The sequence below is a fragment of the Empidonax traillii genome, unplaced genomic scaffold (assembly GCF_003031625.1).
Source record: "Empidonax traillii isolate 1590-97213 ecotype Southwest subspecies unplaced genomic scaffold, ASM303162v1 scaffold646:size549819, whole genome shotgun sequence".
Taxonomy (NCBI): Eukaryota; Metazoa; Chordata; class Aves; order Passeriformes; family Tyrannidae; genus Empidonax; species Empidonax traillii.
Window position 1 is genome coordinate 323679 of NW_020955839.1, and position 19872 is coordinate 343550.

The 19872-nt window shown below is 36.8% G+C and overlaps 1 protein-coding gene across 2 annotated transcripts in view; it reads right to left on the reverse strand.

Moving 5' to 3' along the window:
- Positions 1-19630, reverse strand: part of TTC8 (tetratricopeptide repeat domain 8) — a 40185-nt gene extending 20555 nt beyond the window's left edge. Inside the window, exons 1-7 of one of the 2 annotated variants that reach the window (XM_027899141.1) lie at positions 19471-19630; positions 13201-13230; positions 10156-10276; positions 5854-5917; positions 5538-5697; positions 4654-4743; positions 1058-1102 (exon numbers count right to left, since the gene is read on the reverse strand). In XM_027899141.1, coding sequence (XP_027754942.1) covers positions 1058-1102; positions 4654-4743; positions 5538-5697; positions 5854-5917; positions 10156-10276; positions 13201-13230; positions 19471-19578 — 618 coding nt within the window. In that variant the 5' untranslated portion in view covers positions 19579-19630. Of the gene's footprint in view, positions 1-1057; positions 1103-4653; positions 4744-5537; positions 5698-5853; positions 5918-10155; positions 10277-13200; positions 13231-19470 lie in introns of those variants that run through there. The other variant, XM_027899142.1, reaches the window with a different exon arrangement.
- Positions 19631-19872: the final 242 nt, after the last annotated feature.

Sequence of the window (19872 nt, forward strand, 5' to 3'; positions counted from 1 at the left end):
TTATTGATTAACTGGAGAGTTTAACTCCAGGTCTAATCACATACCAGCTGGTAGTATTGCAGAAAACTCAGCAACTAGTCAACTATGCATTATTGACACAAACTTCTTTCAAACAAACCTCAAGCAGAAATTTTGATTCCATTTCAACTGGGTGGATATCTCTAATATAGCAATGAAATATTTTGACACTTTATTAATTGAATAAATTAATTATTAGGTGAACTGCCAAAAAACTTCTGCTACCTTTATCTCTTTCTGAAAGTTTAAACAATATGTACCCAAACTTGATCTTACCTATTCAGTGTAGTAATGTAAGAACCACAGAAGAAAAATTTTGGATAGGGTAAGAGGGAAATTATAATTAGGAAAACTTCTGAACAATAAATATTATAGACAATATAGTTTTTCTCTTGAGGCCACAAAACACCGCAGCACTATTGAATTACGTTTCTAGAAAAAGTATCCAAAGCCCCATTGATATTTTATTTTTAATATTTCACCAAAGTTTCACCAAACACATTTCCTTTCTATACATCCAAAAGCATAAGCAATCATCTCAGGAGTTTAAAATGTCAAATAATGTTCATTTCAATCACTGTTTTGTCAGGTATTTTCAATTTCTTCTGTTAATGGACAGTCTTTCATAACTTACTGATTACTCTCAAGCCACAGGACTCTGAACTTTCTAGGCAGTTCAGCTACCTGACATGTAGTTTCAGCTACTGCTCAGGCTCCAGGAAATTCTGTTACATGAAATAATTAAATGCAGAGACCTTACTATATTGATAGATGATGGACCCAGTTTTAAGCATTAGAATGTTTTGCTTCTCAAAAAGGAGAGCAATTCATAGCTTGGTATTTGCAAATTATCATCCCTGATTATCACCCCTGTAAGAAAGGATATCTCTCTCTTAAGCAACTTTTAATGTTTCACTTCTGTACTTACTACCTGGACATGTGTGACGTACTACCTTGATCCTTAGTTAAGCAGAACACTGACAGAAATACCTGAATCATACATAATAAAAACTGAAAATGGAACATACGAAATACTCACATTTTTTATGTCATTTTCATGGTGAAAAATATATTCAAACAATGCCTGTTAGAAGAATATTTAAAATATTGTCATATTTGAAGACAAAAATTGATAATATTATTTTAGAGGAATACGGAATCTTGATTATGTTAGGCAGAAATTCATTCTTTGTGAATCACATTCAGACGTCACAATTGCTGACAATTACATTTATTTAGGACTTGAATAGATAAAAACTATAGATGTGCTACATTGTCATCACAGGAAAGCATCTTAATTCTTAATTTGTTGCAAGAGATTACTGAAATTCCCTCTTATCTCTGGTCCTTAACATCACCTTAAAACAAAAAAGGCAGCTATAATTTGAAAGTAAATATAGGTTTGAGAATCTGGTACAACTTTCATGACTATTTAACTGTAAAATTAACAAGTGACCTAAAAAAAGCTTTTTGCAACGGACAGTCAGGTGCTTAGGTAGTGCTAAACCTACTTAAATAAACATGTTTATTAAGAATGTAAGCTGAGCAAACTTTGCCTTAGGGGAAAGAAATCCTAAGCCCTACAAAATTTTGGGATCTGTAAAGGAGAAAATTCCTTTTTTTAATTATTTGTAAATGATAAATGCTAACAATACTGTGCTGCTGCTGGAACTCAAATACACCATCATAATACCAAAGCTAAAAGAAGTTACCTGCATCAGCTGTGCTGTGGTTAACTGCTTATAAGCCCACAACTGCACAGCAACGACTGCATTTTTGTTTACTCGTGTATAAAGCTTGTCAAGTCATACTGCGTTGTAGCTGTTCTGCACTAGAACACAGATGAGTATATAACAGGTAATAAAGGTGGCATTTTCAGTCAATAACATGACACTGAAAGATGCTGGATAACTAAATGGACGCTGGAAGCCTCTATTCCCAGAAATGTATTATGGGTGCTAGTGACACAAGGTTTAATTGAGTTGAACCTTGAACTTTTTCTGCATGCAAATCGCAGGTCTTAATTGCTTCAAAGGAACAGAATGTTTTTCTAAATTTGTCTAATTCATTCTAAAAAACTAGAAAAAAATATTGCCCTGTGAGGAAAGAAAGAAAGATCGAGACCTCAGTCTCCCAAGGGCTTCCATGACCCTTCTGCCAGCTTTTCTTAGACAAAATTCTTAAAATAATTAACTTAAGGAAACTAGAGAATTACTAATGAATTGTCATGTCTGGTGAGGAAAGTAAACCATGACCTACTTTTCTTCTAGTTTTGGTCAGAAAAAACTCTGAACAGATGATTAAAAGACATTAAAGAATTATAAATAGAAACACATTTATAGGGAGATTAGAATTGGAGGATAAGAATAGAATAGTCAATAAAGTAGTAGTGGAACATTTTCTCCTCTAGTTCAGTAACGGAAGCATTCAGTAAAAGTGTCTAAATCTAAAGTGACAAAAAAAGATGTTTTCTTGCATAGCTGGCACAAGGAATTTATTGCTGTTATGTATAAAGCCTGACCTTCAAAAGGATTTAAGTGACTGAGCATTCACTTGGATAAAAATATCTACAGTTATCTTAATAACTCTATTAAAAATCCATAAGCTAAAAAAGATAAAACTTTCTATTTCATACCATAAACCAGTTGCTAACTGAGATGTACCAGAGGCTCTCTCTGGTGACAGGTGATCCCCTTTATGTCTGCTATGGTGTTTCCTGTGATAGTCTTTAACATGGTTAATGCTGGTCAGAGAGAAGCCACATTCCAGTATTCTTCAAAACACTGGAAAACCTCATCGTGCAATAAAAAGATAAAAAATCTAACGTGAAAAAAACATGGTGAGGATACTTTGCAAATACATATGGAAGAAGTACGTAGGAGGTATTCATATACAAACATGAATACACAGGCTAATTATGTGAATTTAATAGCTGTAAGATTTATGATCTTTTTTGCATGTGGGAGAGGTGACAGCTCAGAAAGTTTTAAAACTTTAATCAATTATTCTTAATATACACTGCAGTCTGAAGTCTCACCTTGTACTTTGGCTTTATGGATGTTTCTATGACTGTTGTTTTACATTTTTTGGCTTAAGCCTCTTTTCATACAAAACTGAAGGAAGACAGAGCTGCCCCAGAAAATGCTAATTAAAACCGAAAATAGTTAAAAATATGTATGTTTCTCATTCCTGAGAGCCACTGCTGAAAATACGTCCTCTGAAAGCTAACCTACCTACTTAAATAGCATGTAGTTACCAAACATAATTAAAAGCTAGCTGTCTTTGGGCAGAAGAACTAAGCCTTGTTTCTTATGGATATGTCTTGCGTTTCTTAATCCTTCCCAGATTTCCTATATTCCCCCTATTTTGCAGACTGAAATGGATTTATAATAATTTGTCTGCTGGTTGATTGCTGGCAAGGACATAATTGTATAAAAGCCACGCAAGTTTTTTCAGTACTGATAAAGAACTAACTTGTAACTGCCCTCAGATGATAGCCTGGAATTCTTTGATTACCTCCCCAGGGACATACCTGGCCAGGGATATACCTTTGATTACTATATTTGATACCTACTCTTCTGCCTAGTTTGGTTAGGAGGTGTGGGTGAAGAATATAATCACACAAAATTTATTTACTTTAAAAACCACACTGAAATGCAATGCCATCAGTCTAGATCAGGCTTTAAAAAGAAAAGAAATTTGCTAGTCATTTATGAAAAGCTGTTAACCACAGTTTTAGACTGGAAGAGCTAATTTCCACTGGCAGATTATTAGGCACTGCTAGTCTTCTAACAGTGTTCACCCCTACGTTTCTAAAAATAGACTGAATACATACTGGCTCTTTCAACTTTAGGTTGAAAGCCAAATATAGCTCCCTAGAGGGTGTCTGATAGTTGTCTGATACCCTGTGCAAAATGAGTTGTTGGCCTCAGTCCAACAGTTGTTTTCTGAAACATGTTCATCCATACAGCTAACTGATTATGTTGGGGAAAGATTCAACTGAAAGGCCACAGAATCATAAATCATCACACAACTTTCAGCTCCCTGCCACTCAGAGCTGAAATAAGTTGGGCATGCATAAGATAGCATGAATAAACCTGTTCTATTGTCAGATAGTCTCAGTTTCAATGATCATCAGCCAGATGTTCTTAATCGAAAATGAAGAAGTATTTTGAACAAAACAATGAAATCTTTTTATATAAAAAGAGTTACCTCATGCCATAAAATCAAAGCAAAAAACTCCAAACCTTTTGAACACTTTTAGGCCAGGATTGCCATTTCCAGACATTAGGAGGGTTCTGCAGGTTTTTTTGCACCTGGCTTTTTTTTTTTTTTTTCTTTTTTCAGTTGCCTTTCATCACTCACACATGTGCAGTTCAAAGTTATTTACCAGCGGAATATTTTATTCTGTACAAATGTTTTTCCTAGATTATACTTTCTACTTAACTTCTTTAGACATTCTTTCAATTTCAAATCTGATAAAAGCTGTCAAAAGGTAAGTAAAACTATTTCCTGAACTTCACCTCTACAACACATTTCATCATTGTTTTTATTCCAAATCCCATGTACAGTTACATTAGAATGACACCAGAAAACAAGAAGAAGCTATCACGTTAACCAAAAATAGTTACGTACCTTTGCCAGTTTGGGTTTCTGAGCATATTTTGCAAAATTCAGTCGAGACAGATTTATGAAAGGGCCATCTGGATTTGTTAGCATTGAAGCCTGAAGGGGGAAAAGAAGTCTTTTAAGCGGGAAGATCCCCAACACTTTTCCTGGAAATTTTCAAAATACTAGTAGTATACAACAAAACTCCCAAACCCCAAATAAAAAATCTGTAGATGCACTGCTCTACTGTGCAGTACAGACTCTCCTTTTTCTTCCCTCTCTCCACTATTTCCATACAGCGCCTAAGCGTGGACCTTGGTAGTTGGGATACACAACAAAAAAAAAAAACTTTCACAAAAGATTTAGGAAGATCAGTTCCTACCTTCAATAGTGAGAAGATACCATGTTTTGCCATTAATGTGATGCTTATCTGTACTACATATTCTTGCTGCTTGCAGTTTATTAATTTTGCCAAAAGAACGAGATAAAACTAGTCTAGTTTATTTTCCTTATCTTTTGAAGTGACAGACACTGAACACCTAATAACTGTTTTGTAGTAAACTGAAAAACTTGGAGAGAGTTTCAAGATACTCATAATGAAATCATGTCATAGTGTCTTCATGGCCTTCAGTGAATAAAAATGTGTCTCAAAGAGCCTGTGAATTGGGAATTTATGTGAATTTCAGTGAACTTATACATTCATGTACAATTTTTATATGAACAGACCAGTAATCTAACAAGAAGTAACATTTTCAAACTCTACTTAAAAAATAATCTAAATAAAAAACTAAAAATGCTCTCCTCCTTCAAACTGGAGTTCAGATGCAGCTTTGAAGTAAACTATAACATCACCGTGCCAGATACTGTGACCAAGAAACGCATCATTCTGAGAAGAGAGTCAAGCAACTCACCGTTCCCAGCCTGACATATCCCCCCGAGGCACTAGTAAGGGGACGGGCTGTGAGGGCTGTGCGAGGTGTTCTTATCGCCTGTTCCATAGTACTGGGCCGTCCACTTTGCGTGCTGGGTCTCACAAATCCTGTAATAGGTCTTCCTGATTGAGTTACTGGCCTGAAGATGTTAAGTACATTATCCTTGTGTTAAGTGGTATTTATTGATAGAGAATTTAAACAGTTGTACCTGAAGCACTTCATTTTTCACAAGTTAAATATAAGATTTCCGCATTTCTAACTAGTCACATTTAAAAAAAAATAAACTATCACATACCTAACAGCTGGGCTGGGGCCTCCACCTTGGCTAGTTCCAGGGAGTTTCAGAGATGTTCCTGGTCCTGTAAGACAAGAGCATTTCTTACCTCACATTAAGATACTACTCCCTTGTCCAGAGGACTTAAAAAACTATTGTATTTTACAATAAACTATAAGCTGGAAATGTCTTTGTTCAAACTACTGCTACAATGAACATCGTTTTTTCTCTTTTACCCTCCCCATTCTCTTCTCCATCCCACCTAGAGGGAGTGAACAAGTGGCTGTGTGGAGGTTAGCTGCCTACCGGGATTAACCCACACCAATTCTCAAGAACATCTCAGGAACAACAGATAACCCTGAAGTAAGAAAGGTTATTGGAACAATGAGATCATGCTAATTTGAAATGGTATATTTTCTATTCGGGACTAAAATAATACCCAGACTTTAGTAAGTAAACCAAAACTATCACCTACGGAGCAGATGGAGAATGGTATCTCGTGTCATTAAAGCCATGTAGTATCTCCACCCACAATTTAGGGCACAGTACAGTTCAAACTCATCCATGTTCAAAGGTCATCAGTGAAAATACTGAACCGGTTTGAGCGCAGGTGAACTGATGAAGGGTCCCCCTTTCCAAATATTTCTGTTTTGACAGCAGATAATTAAGAATTACTAGTTCCTGCATGTAGATTTGCCATCACTTTCACTGACATTTGATTAGTTGGGTTTTCTAACCTGCCAAGTGAATGTCTACTGAGATGGTTTTAAACACTTGGTTAAAACCAACATGTGACATCTATACCTTCCAGTCTGTTCACTGCTTTTTACCATGTACAGAAAGAAATGAGATTTAAGTTGACACTTCTTGACAAATCACTATTACTTGTCTACTTATTTCCTATATACTTTTGAATTGGTTTTACTGAAAATGTTTCCAAGAACTTAAGTTAAACTGATAGATAGACATTTTCCTTCCTTCTTTTTTCCTTCAAGATAAACCTCAAGTCTGCCTTTTTTCAGTCCTCCATCTCCCACCTTCAAGCTGTAATTACCTCTGAGATACAAGTAAGTTTAGTAGACTTGTCCAGATCAACAATCTAAATACTTTCTAGCTTTTTTTAATCCATGATGATACTAAGCACCTCTGACTACAGTATTATAGCAGCCACCTGACTACAGCTGTATTTAAAGTTCATAATACAAGAAAGGTATTAACCATGAACTCCTTGGTAAAACAAATTTTTAGTAACTAAAGTTAAAATAAAGAAAAAAACTCGGGATTCTGTCTCTTCTGGTTGGCCACACATAGGATCTCTGTTGTTTACTTGCCTTTTATAGTCCTATCAATCTTGAAGTTTTTACTCCACAACAGAGAGGGTGGACAGTCCACCCAGCAGAATTTCTAACATGGTAACTAGGGCACTCTTCTGAGAAATAGACAAAGTGGGTTTTAGCTTTTTAGATTAACAGGCAAAAATGTACTAGTCTTCCACTTTCCGAACTCTTTTTTAAACTATTACAGTAATATAAAAGAGGTGGACATCAAAATCCCATTTTCAGACATTTTTTTAATAACTATAATTGGTTTTGAGTTTTTGATGTACTGGGACAATGCTTATGGGAATATCCTTGATCTCACCCCAGGCAACTGAGTCCTTATTTTGAGAATCCCAACTCAACTAGCTATGAATAGGCACCCAGAAGCCATAGCAATGTATGTGGCCACTAACAGTGTCAGAATTTAGGAGTGCACTTTCAGTAGTTAGTGATGACTGCAGAAGACTTCTTTAACTCCCCAGTTTGTTGCCAAGGTAACACTTTTAAACAAGATTACAGTATTAGCTGATAAAATTAATGGTGTTAAGGTTCTAAAGGTAACAGAATGGAATTTTTATGTAATAATGTGCTCTACGACATTTTTCTTAATAAACAAGACCGATGGAAAATTAACACAGTAAAATTATAAAAAAATAAAAACTGGTGTAAGATGAATTTCATTACATATATGTAAAGAGTAATTACAGAACAGTAGTTGTTTCCAATGGACCCTATAAAATTTAGCAATTAATTAATAATGCAAGATTGAGAGCAAAATCATTATTAAGCTACTTTAACCTGGAAACTAAGATGTAAAATTGAAATGGATATGTAAAGGATGAAGAAGGACTTGAACACATTTTCAAGTTGGTAAGCTATGATTTTAGTGGGGGGAGGATATCCTAGGAGATCTGCCACAGTGAAAGACCGTGAGCCAAGACCAACTATGGCTAACACACTTTAACAGCCAAAGAAAAAGCCCACAGACAGCAAACACCTATTTTTATTAAATCATGTGTACAAGTGGAGTGATCCCAGAACGACAGAATCCTGGAGGCTGGAAGGGACCTCTGAAGATCATCTGGTCCAACCATGCTCAAGCAGGAACACCCATGGCCAGTTACCCAGGACTCTCTTTAGATGGTTACTGAATAGCTCTGAGGAGGGAGACTCCACAACCTCCCTGGGCAGCCTGTGCCAGGGGTCAGTCCCTCACAGTAAAAAAGACTGTTTCCTGGTGTTCAGAAGCAAACACCTCCTGTGTTTCAGCTTGCACTCACTGCCTCTAATCCTGTCACTAGGTATCACTGGCTCCATCCTCCTTGCACTCTGTTCAGTGATATCTGTGCTTACCTTTTATATAAAAATATAACAATAATATAATTCTAATGTAAAATTAGAACACCACAGACGTATAAAGGAAAATCAAGCTATAGAAGAAAAATGTATTTTCTCTGTGTCAGTGGACTGTTGTCTGGTTTGGTGACTACAAAAGACAACTGAGTAACTACAAATGGTTATGAAAAGAGTTTCAAAATTCAATTCAAAAATTATAAGATATAGCTCAGAATGAGAAGACCATTAAGCTTATCAGATAAAAGATCACTGGATGGCTTAATGACAGATTTAGTTATTTACTTTGGAATTAAACCTTTGAAAATAAAAACTTCATATCAGGTATAAAATACTCACAAAGAAGCAACAAGTGAAGTTATAGTTGATAATTCCCACTACAGATATGGCACACACTGATAAAAGCTAGCAAGTTTAATAACTTAGAAAAGACTGCAGGGGTTTCTCTATCTTTGGGAAGTTCTTATACTTTCTGAAAAATTATATACTAGCTCAGGCAATCTAGTGGATTTGAAACACAAAGAGCAGTCTTATCTCAATAATTCAGGAGTGCATGGTACCCTACCATAATGATTTTCTTTGGTTTTGAAATCTGTACACACTATCCAGAACACCATCTTTATTCAGTTTAAATATAGCATGAATGTATTTTTCCAGAGTATCTTACTTCTAAATAATATTCATCAAATGATTTTTCTTAGCAGATGATCTTTACTAAAAAAAATTAAATAAAATTCTAAACTATATTACTATGCTGTTTTAAGACAGACACATGTAATTAGCTTATAACGTATAAACAAAACTTCAGTACTGCTTGACAGTTTATATGTGACCAATCATGTAAAGAAAATTTTTAAAAATGTAATCAGGTAGATATGAAATTGCCTATGTCTATACAGACAAGAAAAGCTTCTTATACTTCAAATATTAGTTCTGGCCTATATCCAACTCTTCCCTTGAATTCCTTGATGTGGTCGGTGATTGAGTAATAAATTGCATCAAAATTTCTGTGTGGACTGTACTTAAGAAACAGAGAAAAATATAAATAATACCAAAAAAGTAGTGGAGTACTACTAATTATTACTCACTTAAAAGAGAACTAATGAAGCTGAAAAAGAGTTGCATAGAAGAAACAATGACAGAGCTGAAGAACTGGTGTGTGAAGGAAGAGAGAAAAGACGTAGAGAAAAGCTAAGAAAGAAAGAAAATCAGTTCAGATAATGAGTGCAGGACACGATACCAAAAGGTGATGTCTGACTGTTGCCTACAGTATGGACATATGGATAAGATTCACAGTACACTGAGGATGTATTTTTCTCTCTAGTTTCCCATAGTGCCTAAAGAAGCCAGAAGGGAGTAAAAGAAATCAATATACTTATGGAAAAAAATGAGCGAGTACAGAGAGGTAGAGGAAAAGTTGACGAAACACTATTTGTCCAAACCCCCACCTGATGGGTCTAAGCACCACATCAAGAACATGTGGTGGATCTCAACATTGCCAAGCAAACATAAAACAGTCTGAAGCTCTTTTTGCACCAAGTGCTAAAAGCTGTATCAGGTTACCTCAGTATGTACTATTTTATGCTAGATGATGATCCTGGCCAAAAAAGCTCTTGTTTATTCAATGTATTTAATTGAAAGTCATTCTTACGTGCAACTTGAGCAATGGCATTTTCATCTAGGATTATCTCTGCGATTCCTTCTTGATCCATATCAATTTCATCCACGTACACCATTTCTGTCAAAGCTCGTGTTTTCAGGCTCCAGGCAGCCTGAATAAAGATAAAGTAAAAAGTAGAATATCTTCAAAATACCAAGTAAATAATCTAATAAGAAATTTTACCATTTTTTAATTAATATTTGATTCACGGTTTTAATAGGTCTGAATAAAGTATTGACTTAACCAGCTGAGTATATCCATCTGTCTGATGGCAGTGGAAAGGGGACCAAGTCCTTTGTTCAAAGCATCAGCTGTAAAAATGTGTAGATGTATATCTTGAGCATTTCAGATTATGAGATTATCCGAACACTTTTTAGTGACCTGAACTGACAAATTACTACATTAAATGTCTTGGAGGATAATCTGACCAGTGTGGAAAGGCAAGCGTAACACTAGGCTTTGTGACAAGCTTTGTGTAGACTGTAAAGACAGCAAATTGATGGGAAGAAAAAAACTGAAGAAAAACTGGGGGCAGCCATACAGAAGTACAAACAAAATAAGTGCAGATCCAACTACTTTGATAACTTGATATGCTTCTAAGGTACTCATAGAGCTGGCATGATAAAGGGAGTCACAAGACCAAGTCTTTATTTCCCATCAATATTGAACAGATCATCATAAATTTTCCAGAGTAAAAATCACTGCCAAAACAATTAGATTTATTTCCTTTCTGACAGACTATAGCAGTCTGGTGTAAAAGCATATTTAATATTGGCTAAGGAGACATTTCAAAATAGAAACACACTGATGCTACCTTAGTAGAAATAAAGGTCAAACACATGGAAACATTTGCTCTTTAATTAAGAGCTATGAGAAGATCTGAACTTCAAGCTTATTTAATTATTTAAGTAGTCATTTTATGAGACACTTCTCATTCACCATGTCTCAGACCATCCCTTTCTTTACATTCCCCTCATACTGCTATGCAGCTTTGTGTCAATAAAAAAGAAAGTATCTCTAAAAATATTGAAATACTTAAATATTCTTTTAAAAGGTACTTTCTTCCAAGTAGAAGTAAAGGAGAGCTTTAGGCAGCCAGTTCAAACACAATTATAAACCTTTGTTCAAGTACGAAGAGAAAGGAACTCAGCAGGATGATCTGAATCTAGGCCAGACAGACATAATCCAGATCTGCTTTATTATATTTTGGTTTCTTCTTATGTAGTAGGGTAAATTAAAGTAGCCTTTAATTTGCATTGCAGTTTGCAGTTAGATGTTCAACACATTTAACTGCTTTTCATTATGTTGTAGAATTATTTAGTTTGCTAAATTTTTATCACTTTGATGGCAATCTGCTCTTTTCAAAGACATGTATGTCTGTAGTCAACATAACCATGTCTCTATTAATTAGGCTCAAATTAGAGCTTAGATAGGTAAAAAAAGCTGTCCATAGTAATGATTTTTTCCTGAGAACTGAAAATAGCAACTTCTCTATACTAAAATTGGAGCCAATTCTTTACATAGGTATAAGTGTATTATAGTGATTTTTCCACTAATTAAAATGTGATAATGTGTTTTTAAAAGTAACGTGTCTCTTTGTCATTACTGGGCACAATTAGATTCCTTAGACTAGAAATTAGATTCCGGTTTTAAGCTCCTAGTCCAAGGTTTCACAGCCAACAAAAATTTCAAATATTACATATTATTCCTTAATTAAACAGCAGTCTCTAGGTTAGAGTATTTGCTCTTTCCTTGTGGGACTGATAATGTTTTGTGATAAGCAACATGCCTGGCACTTATGAAGAAAAGCTGCATTTTTATGAAACAGGCACTTAAACGGTAGGAAAAAGTAAGGGAAAGATCATTTCAGACAACCCACATATTCACAACATAACAACAGATTTACCTTGTTTAACTCCAAATTAGACAGAACTTTACAATAACTACTAGTAAATAAAGAGGGAAGCATTATTTTAACTACCATAAGTACAAAAATGTGATACAGTATTTAAGAAGTCTAAACTCCAGAAAAGTGACAGTGTTTTTCACTCAGTTCCTGAGAAGTTTGTCACTGAATAGAGTATCTTCCTCTAGTTCCTGAAGAGTCTAAAAACCCAGTTAAAAATATAAACTTAAAAATCTGCATTTAAATGGTTTTTTTTTCAGAATATGGTAACACACTTTTCTAAGAGCTTTTATTCTCTAGTAATTCTTTCCATTATAATCAATTTTATTCCATACACCATGAAAACCCCCAAAACACAATAACTACATTGTGAAGGGTAATCATTAAAGACATCTGGCAGCATTTCACGGAAACCATTCTATATGTAAACAACTTGCATGACTTCACTGGAATGTAACTGGAGACTCGTAAAAGATGTTATGGAGCTGTACTTAAAGATGCCATTGCACATCGCATTTAATCTCTTCTGACTGTGGGCTGGAGCCAAAAGGTGCCACCACCTGCACAATACTATTCTTGTCATTGCAGTAATGTAGTGCTAATGTGGACAGAGTGAAAACTAATCACTCTCAGTCTTCCATCACTTAAGCAAATCATCATCATGCAGCTACAAGGCTACCGGACTCCACACAGGGTAGGCAGTGAGAATGAGCTGTAGGAGCAGGAAGGGCACAGGTAACAGCCCACTATTACATGCATTAAATGAAACATGAAAGTGAGCCCTAAGAGCATAACATTGTTCTGTCTGTGAACTACACATTAGCTTTTTCCTAATCTCATCAGCAGATGAAGGTCATTCAGTTCAAGGTAGATTCAATTTAGCTTTTAGAAGGCCCTGAACTGCTGAATAAAGCTATAGGAAATATATGATAAATAAACTTTCATCAAATATAAAAGTTGCCTATTCAAAATATCAAAAATCTTCCCCTTATCAAATCTAATGCCTTACCAATGATGAAAAACAAAATTATGCCATTGAAGACTTAACAAGAAAATAAATATTACTCAGTGTATCAGAAATTCTTCCCAATGAATGTATTTAATAATCGTATTTATGGAAAGAATGTTACCTGAAACACGCTGTATTCAGAATCAAGCTCCTGAAAAGAGAGGAAATGGAAACTGAGGAATGGAAATGCCAAACAATAAAAACAACAACAAAAATGGACCTATACCCTATGGCCATCTCATTTTGGACAAACATTTTCTTTCTGACATATATATCTGAATTTCCATTTTATTACAGTAACTTACACGCATTATGGAGCTAATCAATATTTTACACAGTGAAAGCAGATTTGCAGTAAGTTCATCTCTCTGATACCTTTGCTTTCTTGCTTCTTCTGGATCATGCTGGCCAAATCTAAGATTAACGTTACAGCATTATTAAACTGAAAAAATGTAGATTAAAAGAAAATTAACTTGGAACATATATGCAAACCACTTAAAAATTAAGCAGATTATTATGCCATGGGCTTTAGGATACCTACTTATTAAAATCTATCTTTGTGCATTTTTGTTAGCGTCTGCTGGTGATCACGCTGATATCATTCAAGCACACAGTAGAAAATGTCAGTACTTTTTATTGTACTTTTATAATGAAAATTATGCATTCATTTTATTCTGGACAGTAAGACTGCAAGTGGAATAAACATCAAATTATTGGCCTATTGCATTACCCAATAAACAAAAGGAAAGCTATCAGATTCAGTTTATTACCAATGAAAAGGCAGGAGCTTGCATCTGCTTGAAAACTTGTGGTAAAATTGAGTAAATACTAGCAGAAAGAAATGTAGGTTTATTACCAATAATTGTATAATTATCATGTTCAGGGCTTCTGCTGCTTACTTCCAGGGACTGGAAAGGAGTTTCTCCTAATGTATTACTTAGTTTTAGACAAGAAAGGTGGGAGATAGATGTTACTTTCTCCAAATCACTATTAGTCTTTTAGAGTGTCAGATTTTTTCTGCTCTAAGAGGCAGTGAAAAATTTCTTGCACGTCTGCAGTTGTGTAAATCTATCACTGTTAAACTAGTTTTATTAGATTGGATACACAATCTTAGAGTAATTCAGATTATGAAGGGACTTGTAGGGGTCTCTAGTCCAAAGCCCTGCTCGAAGAAAGGTTGACTATGAGGTCAGTTGAGGTTGCTCACAGCCTTGTCCAGTTAGGTCTTGAAAACTTCCAAGGATGGAGGCTGTACAATGCTCCAGTGCAGACTGTCCTTATCAGGAAATGTTTTTCGTTGTATCAAGCCAAAGCCTCCTTCACTTCCATGCAGCACTGCAAGGGGTCCCTGGCTCCATTTTCTTGATAACCTCCTTGTATGTATTAGAAGGTTGCTATTAGATCACCCCAATTTCTTCTCCAAACACAAGCACTGCCCCACATGCCGCTGGTTTCCTTTGCAACCAGGATACATTGCTGGCTCCTGTTTCACCAGGAGAATGGCAAGGTCAAGCTCACTCTTTTCCTCTGCAGTATGAGACATAGCCTACTTCTCTCAATTTGAGCATTTTTACTCAGTAAATTCGATGACAACAGAGACCTGGAAGACTACTGAAAGACTACTATCTTCTTTCTGTAGTGCACTGGAATTTCTGTGGCCTCTTAAGGATCATATTTCGAATCACAACTCGTTCAGTGGTGTTAAAATGTATAACACAGCTTACACATCCACTATACTATGGAACTAAATGTTAATTGAGGAATTAATGTTAGTTGACTGTGATGTACCTGGCGGTACACAGGGCACTGAAACTGCCTTAGCATTTCAGATGTATGATTTTATGAACCCCAAGTTCTTTTATTTATAGCACTCATCTTCTAAAAAATAAACTATTCAGCTTCCTAAGGATCCTTGAGATATTCAGCTTGCATTTTATTCACCCCATTGTGTCTGAGTGTTACAGCACTTATGAAAATGATTCAAGAGCAGTAGGTGCTCTTCCATACCATATGTGCTACAGTAACTAATGAGGACAAAGTTAGGAATATTACGTCAACACTAACTCAAAAATGCCTTGATGTTACAGATGTGTATCTTACTTTAGGCACTGTTCATTAGTTTAAAAAGTAATTTTAAAACAAGATTAATTTGCTTGTAGGAGCATTCATATTACTAAAAAATTCAGAAATTACGTCCCTCATCATTCTGGAAAAAAAAGTAGAGTTGACCAATAATATTAATTAAAAACATTGCTCTCTCATAATAGATGAATATGCACTGTTCATCCACCCTAATACATTGTTTCTGTTTTTGACAAGAAGCAACTTCAGATTTTTAATAACCCTCAAGCAGGTAACAGGGCCCTCGCATTAAACAAAAGTATGGAACGACAAAAATTACATTAAAATATAATGTATTTTAACATGGGTGGATCCAGTAGTTGTTACTCATGCAAGTAATCCAGTGGAACTAGATTTCAAATAAAGAGTTCTTGAGAGGATTAACAAATAGCGTTGCCCTGTAAGCTTGTATCTCAAAACAAAAGCTCAAATTCACTCTTCATTTACACAATAAAGCTCCTTTGAAATTAAAAAGGTTGTAAAAGCAATGAAGGAAGGGCTTAATTCAGATCCCTAAATCAACTGAGGGCACTTTAAAATTCATGTTAATGTATAAAGTCAGTTTATTTGAAGACCAAAAATATTTTTAATAATTATGTTTTCTGACACCTACAGCCTAGAAGAGAGAATGAAAAGATTACATACCTTATATTATAATAAGGCTTCATTCTACAATTAATTTCAGGTAAGATTTAATACATGCAGAATATTACAATTAGTATATTCTGAAGATGTTCTTCAAATGATTAAGAGCAGAAGCACAGAAAAAAAAAATCTTTACCCAGGAATGATGACTATCATTAATTTTCATGCATAAACTTAACTGCAGTCTCTTGAACCAATAACTGATTTCAGTTGAAGATTTTCAAACCAAAGTCAATGCCTACAAACATAACTGTGATAACTCTATAATGACCTTATAAAAACCAGTATGCAAATAATAGTAGCTGAAAGTTCACCATGGGAGAAGAAAGGACAAATGAACAAAATCAAATCCTCATAGTAGACCATTAATCAATAAGAACACCCACTGCATGCCTATTAATTACATTAGGCAATTTTATTTTCCTACTGTGAAACTAGAGCAGGCCTCATACATGGGTTCTGGTTATTGCCTTGAATCTGACATATGGAACCCAAAGAATAATCAGATTAGGTGACTAATCAGGATGATCAACAGAGACAGTCCTGGATTGTATTTTCTCTAGGTCATGCTATTACTATAAACACAAAAGACAATGACTGTTTGCTTACAATAGGAAATAATTAAACTGAACATCAGGACTGCATGTGTTTGTATGCCCAAATGCTAGTCATAGAAAATACAGTATTTATTGACCCTGAGCTAAGATTGTCAGCATAGAAGTAAATTCCATCAATAACATTTATACCCCTAACTCTTAAATTAAGAAATGCACAGGATATTTTATAGAAAAAAAATTTAAATCTTCCACAAAATGTAACTCAGTAGCAGCTAATATTTCTTCCATCAAAATGTTATTCATTAAGAACTCTTCAGAAAAACATGAATGATTTTAAAATGTTTTGATTTTGTTGCTGTGTTCTTTAAGAATTGAAGTTTATAATGGCATAGCATTTGATACTGCTATGTAAGAAAATTTTTGATTCATGCCCAGTTAGCTACAAGGTCAACACAATACCTTAAAAACCTCCTGGTTTTCACCAGCCCATAGCTCTGAGACATCATTGTGGATACAATGGAATAGGAGGGGTGCTATTATTTAGCAGACTAGCTAACAGCTGGGAAAAATGTTCATACTAAGACAAGAAAGGTCATCTCTTTCAGGCATGAAAACGTTTCCCAGTTATGAAGTGTTAGTCTCTTCCTTTACTTTTCTATTGTTAGATTACATTTCTCAGAAGGGAGAAGGCTGGTTCCTAAGCACGAAAAAGTTCTGACCCTTAACAGTCACAGTTTAATTCAACCATTCCTAGGCATGTATTTAAAGGACCCGATCTCCCGTGGCTTGGTTTATGTCATGTCCTAATGCTTGCTGGTCGAAGAAGTGAATTCCTGAATAGTGACTGAAGCTACAGTTCTTGTAAGATCCTTCTTTCCCTGACTGCCAAGATTGGGAGGCGCATGCTTAGCAGAATATGGGACAAGAGGATAAGAACAGATGGCATGGTGATTACAGCCACTGAGTATTCCCTTGTGCTGCACAGCAGCTCATTTAATCCAAACTTTCTGTAAGGGCTGTCATTTGTCTGTCTGCTTTCCTGGTGCCCAACATGACAGTTCGATTTGCAGAAGTACTACTATTAAGAGTTTGACCATTAAATTTGTCAGAATTGCTATGTTTTCTTTAAGCATAACACATGTTGGGTTAGGCACCAAAAATGGACCATATTTCACTTCAGATATATCGCCAGGTTATACTAAAACCAATAATATAATTCACACAGATGGGAGACAGCACCATTTTCTAGTAGGTGGCTGAAGATGGCGGAAAGGAAGTTCAATCAAAATATTTAAGAACTACTGATTTCATTAACATGCCACTTCCAAAAGTAACACAGACATCAGGAAATCAAAGTTAATCTGCCTGAGAATGGTCCAAGATTCTTATTAATGTGGAAAAAAGTGATAAATCACTTTTCTAATATTTACAACTACAGCAAATCTCATGGAATGATAGAATGTTAAGGGGTTGGAATGGAGCCTAAGGATCATATAGTTCCAGCCCCTTCTGCCATGGGCAGGGACACCTTCCACTAGACCAGGTTGCTCAAGGCCTTACCCAACTACATCCTCTCATTGCTGTTTTGTTAATTTCCTCCTAAACTCTTTTCCCAGCCTTGTACATCTTCTGTTTCTTACCAGTGCTACTGGAAACAGCCCAGCAAAAGTTTGGAGTTGCCAGGTGTAACAATAGAATTTTATACTTGAGCTCTAGCACATAGCAGAAATGCAGCTGTCCTTATATGTTCATGTTGAGATCACAGACTGAAAATTTACTAATTAAAAAATTATAAATTAAGAGCAACAGAAGCACTATGATCTTTACAACTTTTATTTACTGTTGTCTGTGTTACTTCAAGAGTTACTATCACAAATCAAGTGCTGTGCTCCTGTATGCAAAGATTACATATATAAAGACGCAATAATGTACATATACATAAATAATACAGCACTTGCACAGAACTAGTATTCAATCCCATTTAGCATTGAGGAACAATGTTCTTCAAATACCTTCTCCGCTAAAACTTTTTATGCTGGTGGGTCCTTGTTCGTGCCTTACAGTATAAAACATAAAAAAGAATTTTTAAAATATCCATCCTATGCCAATTCAAATAGTTACTGTGCTTTATATTTACACATCTATGTGACCATGCAGCTTTCTTTAAAGATTTGTCCTTTGTGAGGAAAAGAACTGCCTTCAAGAATCTTAAAATAGGATTTTAGGATTTAGGATTTTTAAAATAGGTCTATAGAATGCTTTGAGAGACTTACAAATTTATGTATTTATAATGAAGATAAAAGTTTATTTAATTACTGTTTTTAAAATATGGCATTAAAAATGTTTACATGCACATAAACATTAATCCAGAAACAACTTTCTCAAATTATTCCTTCTTACAGAAGGATGAGAAAATATGTAGGTATTGAACAACGTATGTCGAACTTTTCCAGAGACTTTGCAGCTGGAGAAAGAGCAAAGAGAGAGGAATGCAAACGCCTTCTGCCCTAAGGTAAGGTTCCTACGTAAGCTGAGCTAAAATGCCTGTCTCTTAACCTTATGCGATTTAGTCCATGCAACAGCTATGATATCTGAACATCAGTATAAATTCAACAGGAACATAACTACGCAGAACTCAATTTTAAGTATTGGCTTTTCCTCCTTTAACTCCGCAAACTCTTGAGTGAGGTGAAGTTCTCGCTGTGGGTAGCCCTGGCCCTGACGGCAGAGCTCCAGCAGCGCCGCACACGCCCGGCATCGCTCACCTCTCCCGGCTTCGGGGCTGGGGCGGGAGCACTCCACCGGCGCGTGTCTGAGGAGGAGCCGGCAGGGCAGGCTCACCGCCCCCGGGCCCGGGGGGGGAGCTCGGTGAGCCCGGCCTCTTCTACTCCTCCTCTCCGGGGAGCTCGGCGCGGCCCAGCCCTCCCGCCCCGCTGGCGTGGGTCACGCCAGCCCTTCCGGCGGCTGCAGCAGGTACGGAGGGTCCCGCCGTGCTGGGGCGGCGGGGACGCGGCCGCTGCCGCCCCTGACCACCGCCCCCCGCCCCGGCCCGGCCCGGCCCCCGCTACCTGCTCGCCGGGCGGCCTCTCCAGCAGCTGCGAGCAGAGATCCGCACACTCCCGGAACTTCCTGCGCCTGAAGTAGCTCCAGGCCTGGAAGAGCGGCTCCAGCCCCATCCCGCCGGCGGGAGCTCCGGCAGTGTCCCGGGTGCCTCCCGGGCCGCTGCCGCCGGGCTCAGCAGAGCGGGCCGGCCGCGCTGCTGTTGCCGCGGAGCCGCCGGGCCCCGCCTCGGCCCCCGGGGCGGAGCGGCCCGGGGTGGGGCGGCTCTGGGCGGCCTCCGCGGCCCGTCCCAGTGACCGGCCCTGAGCCTCTGGGCACGGAGCTGCTGCCCCGGTCTTGGCCGAGCCCTTCCCTGCCAGCGCCTCTCGTGGACTCGCGTACTGATGACTGAAAGCAGAGTTTGATCTGTA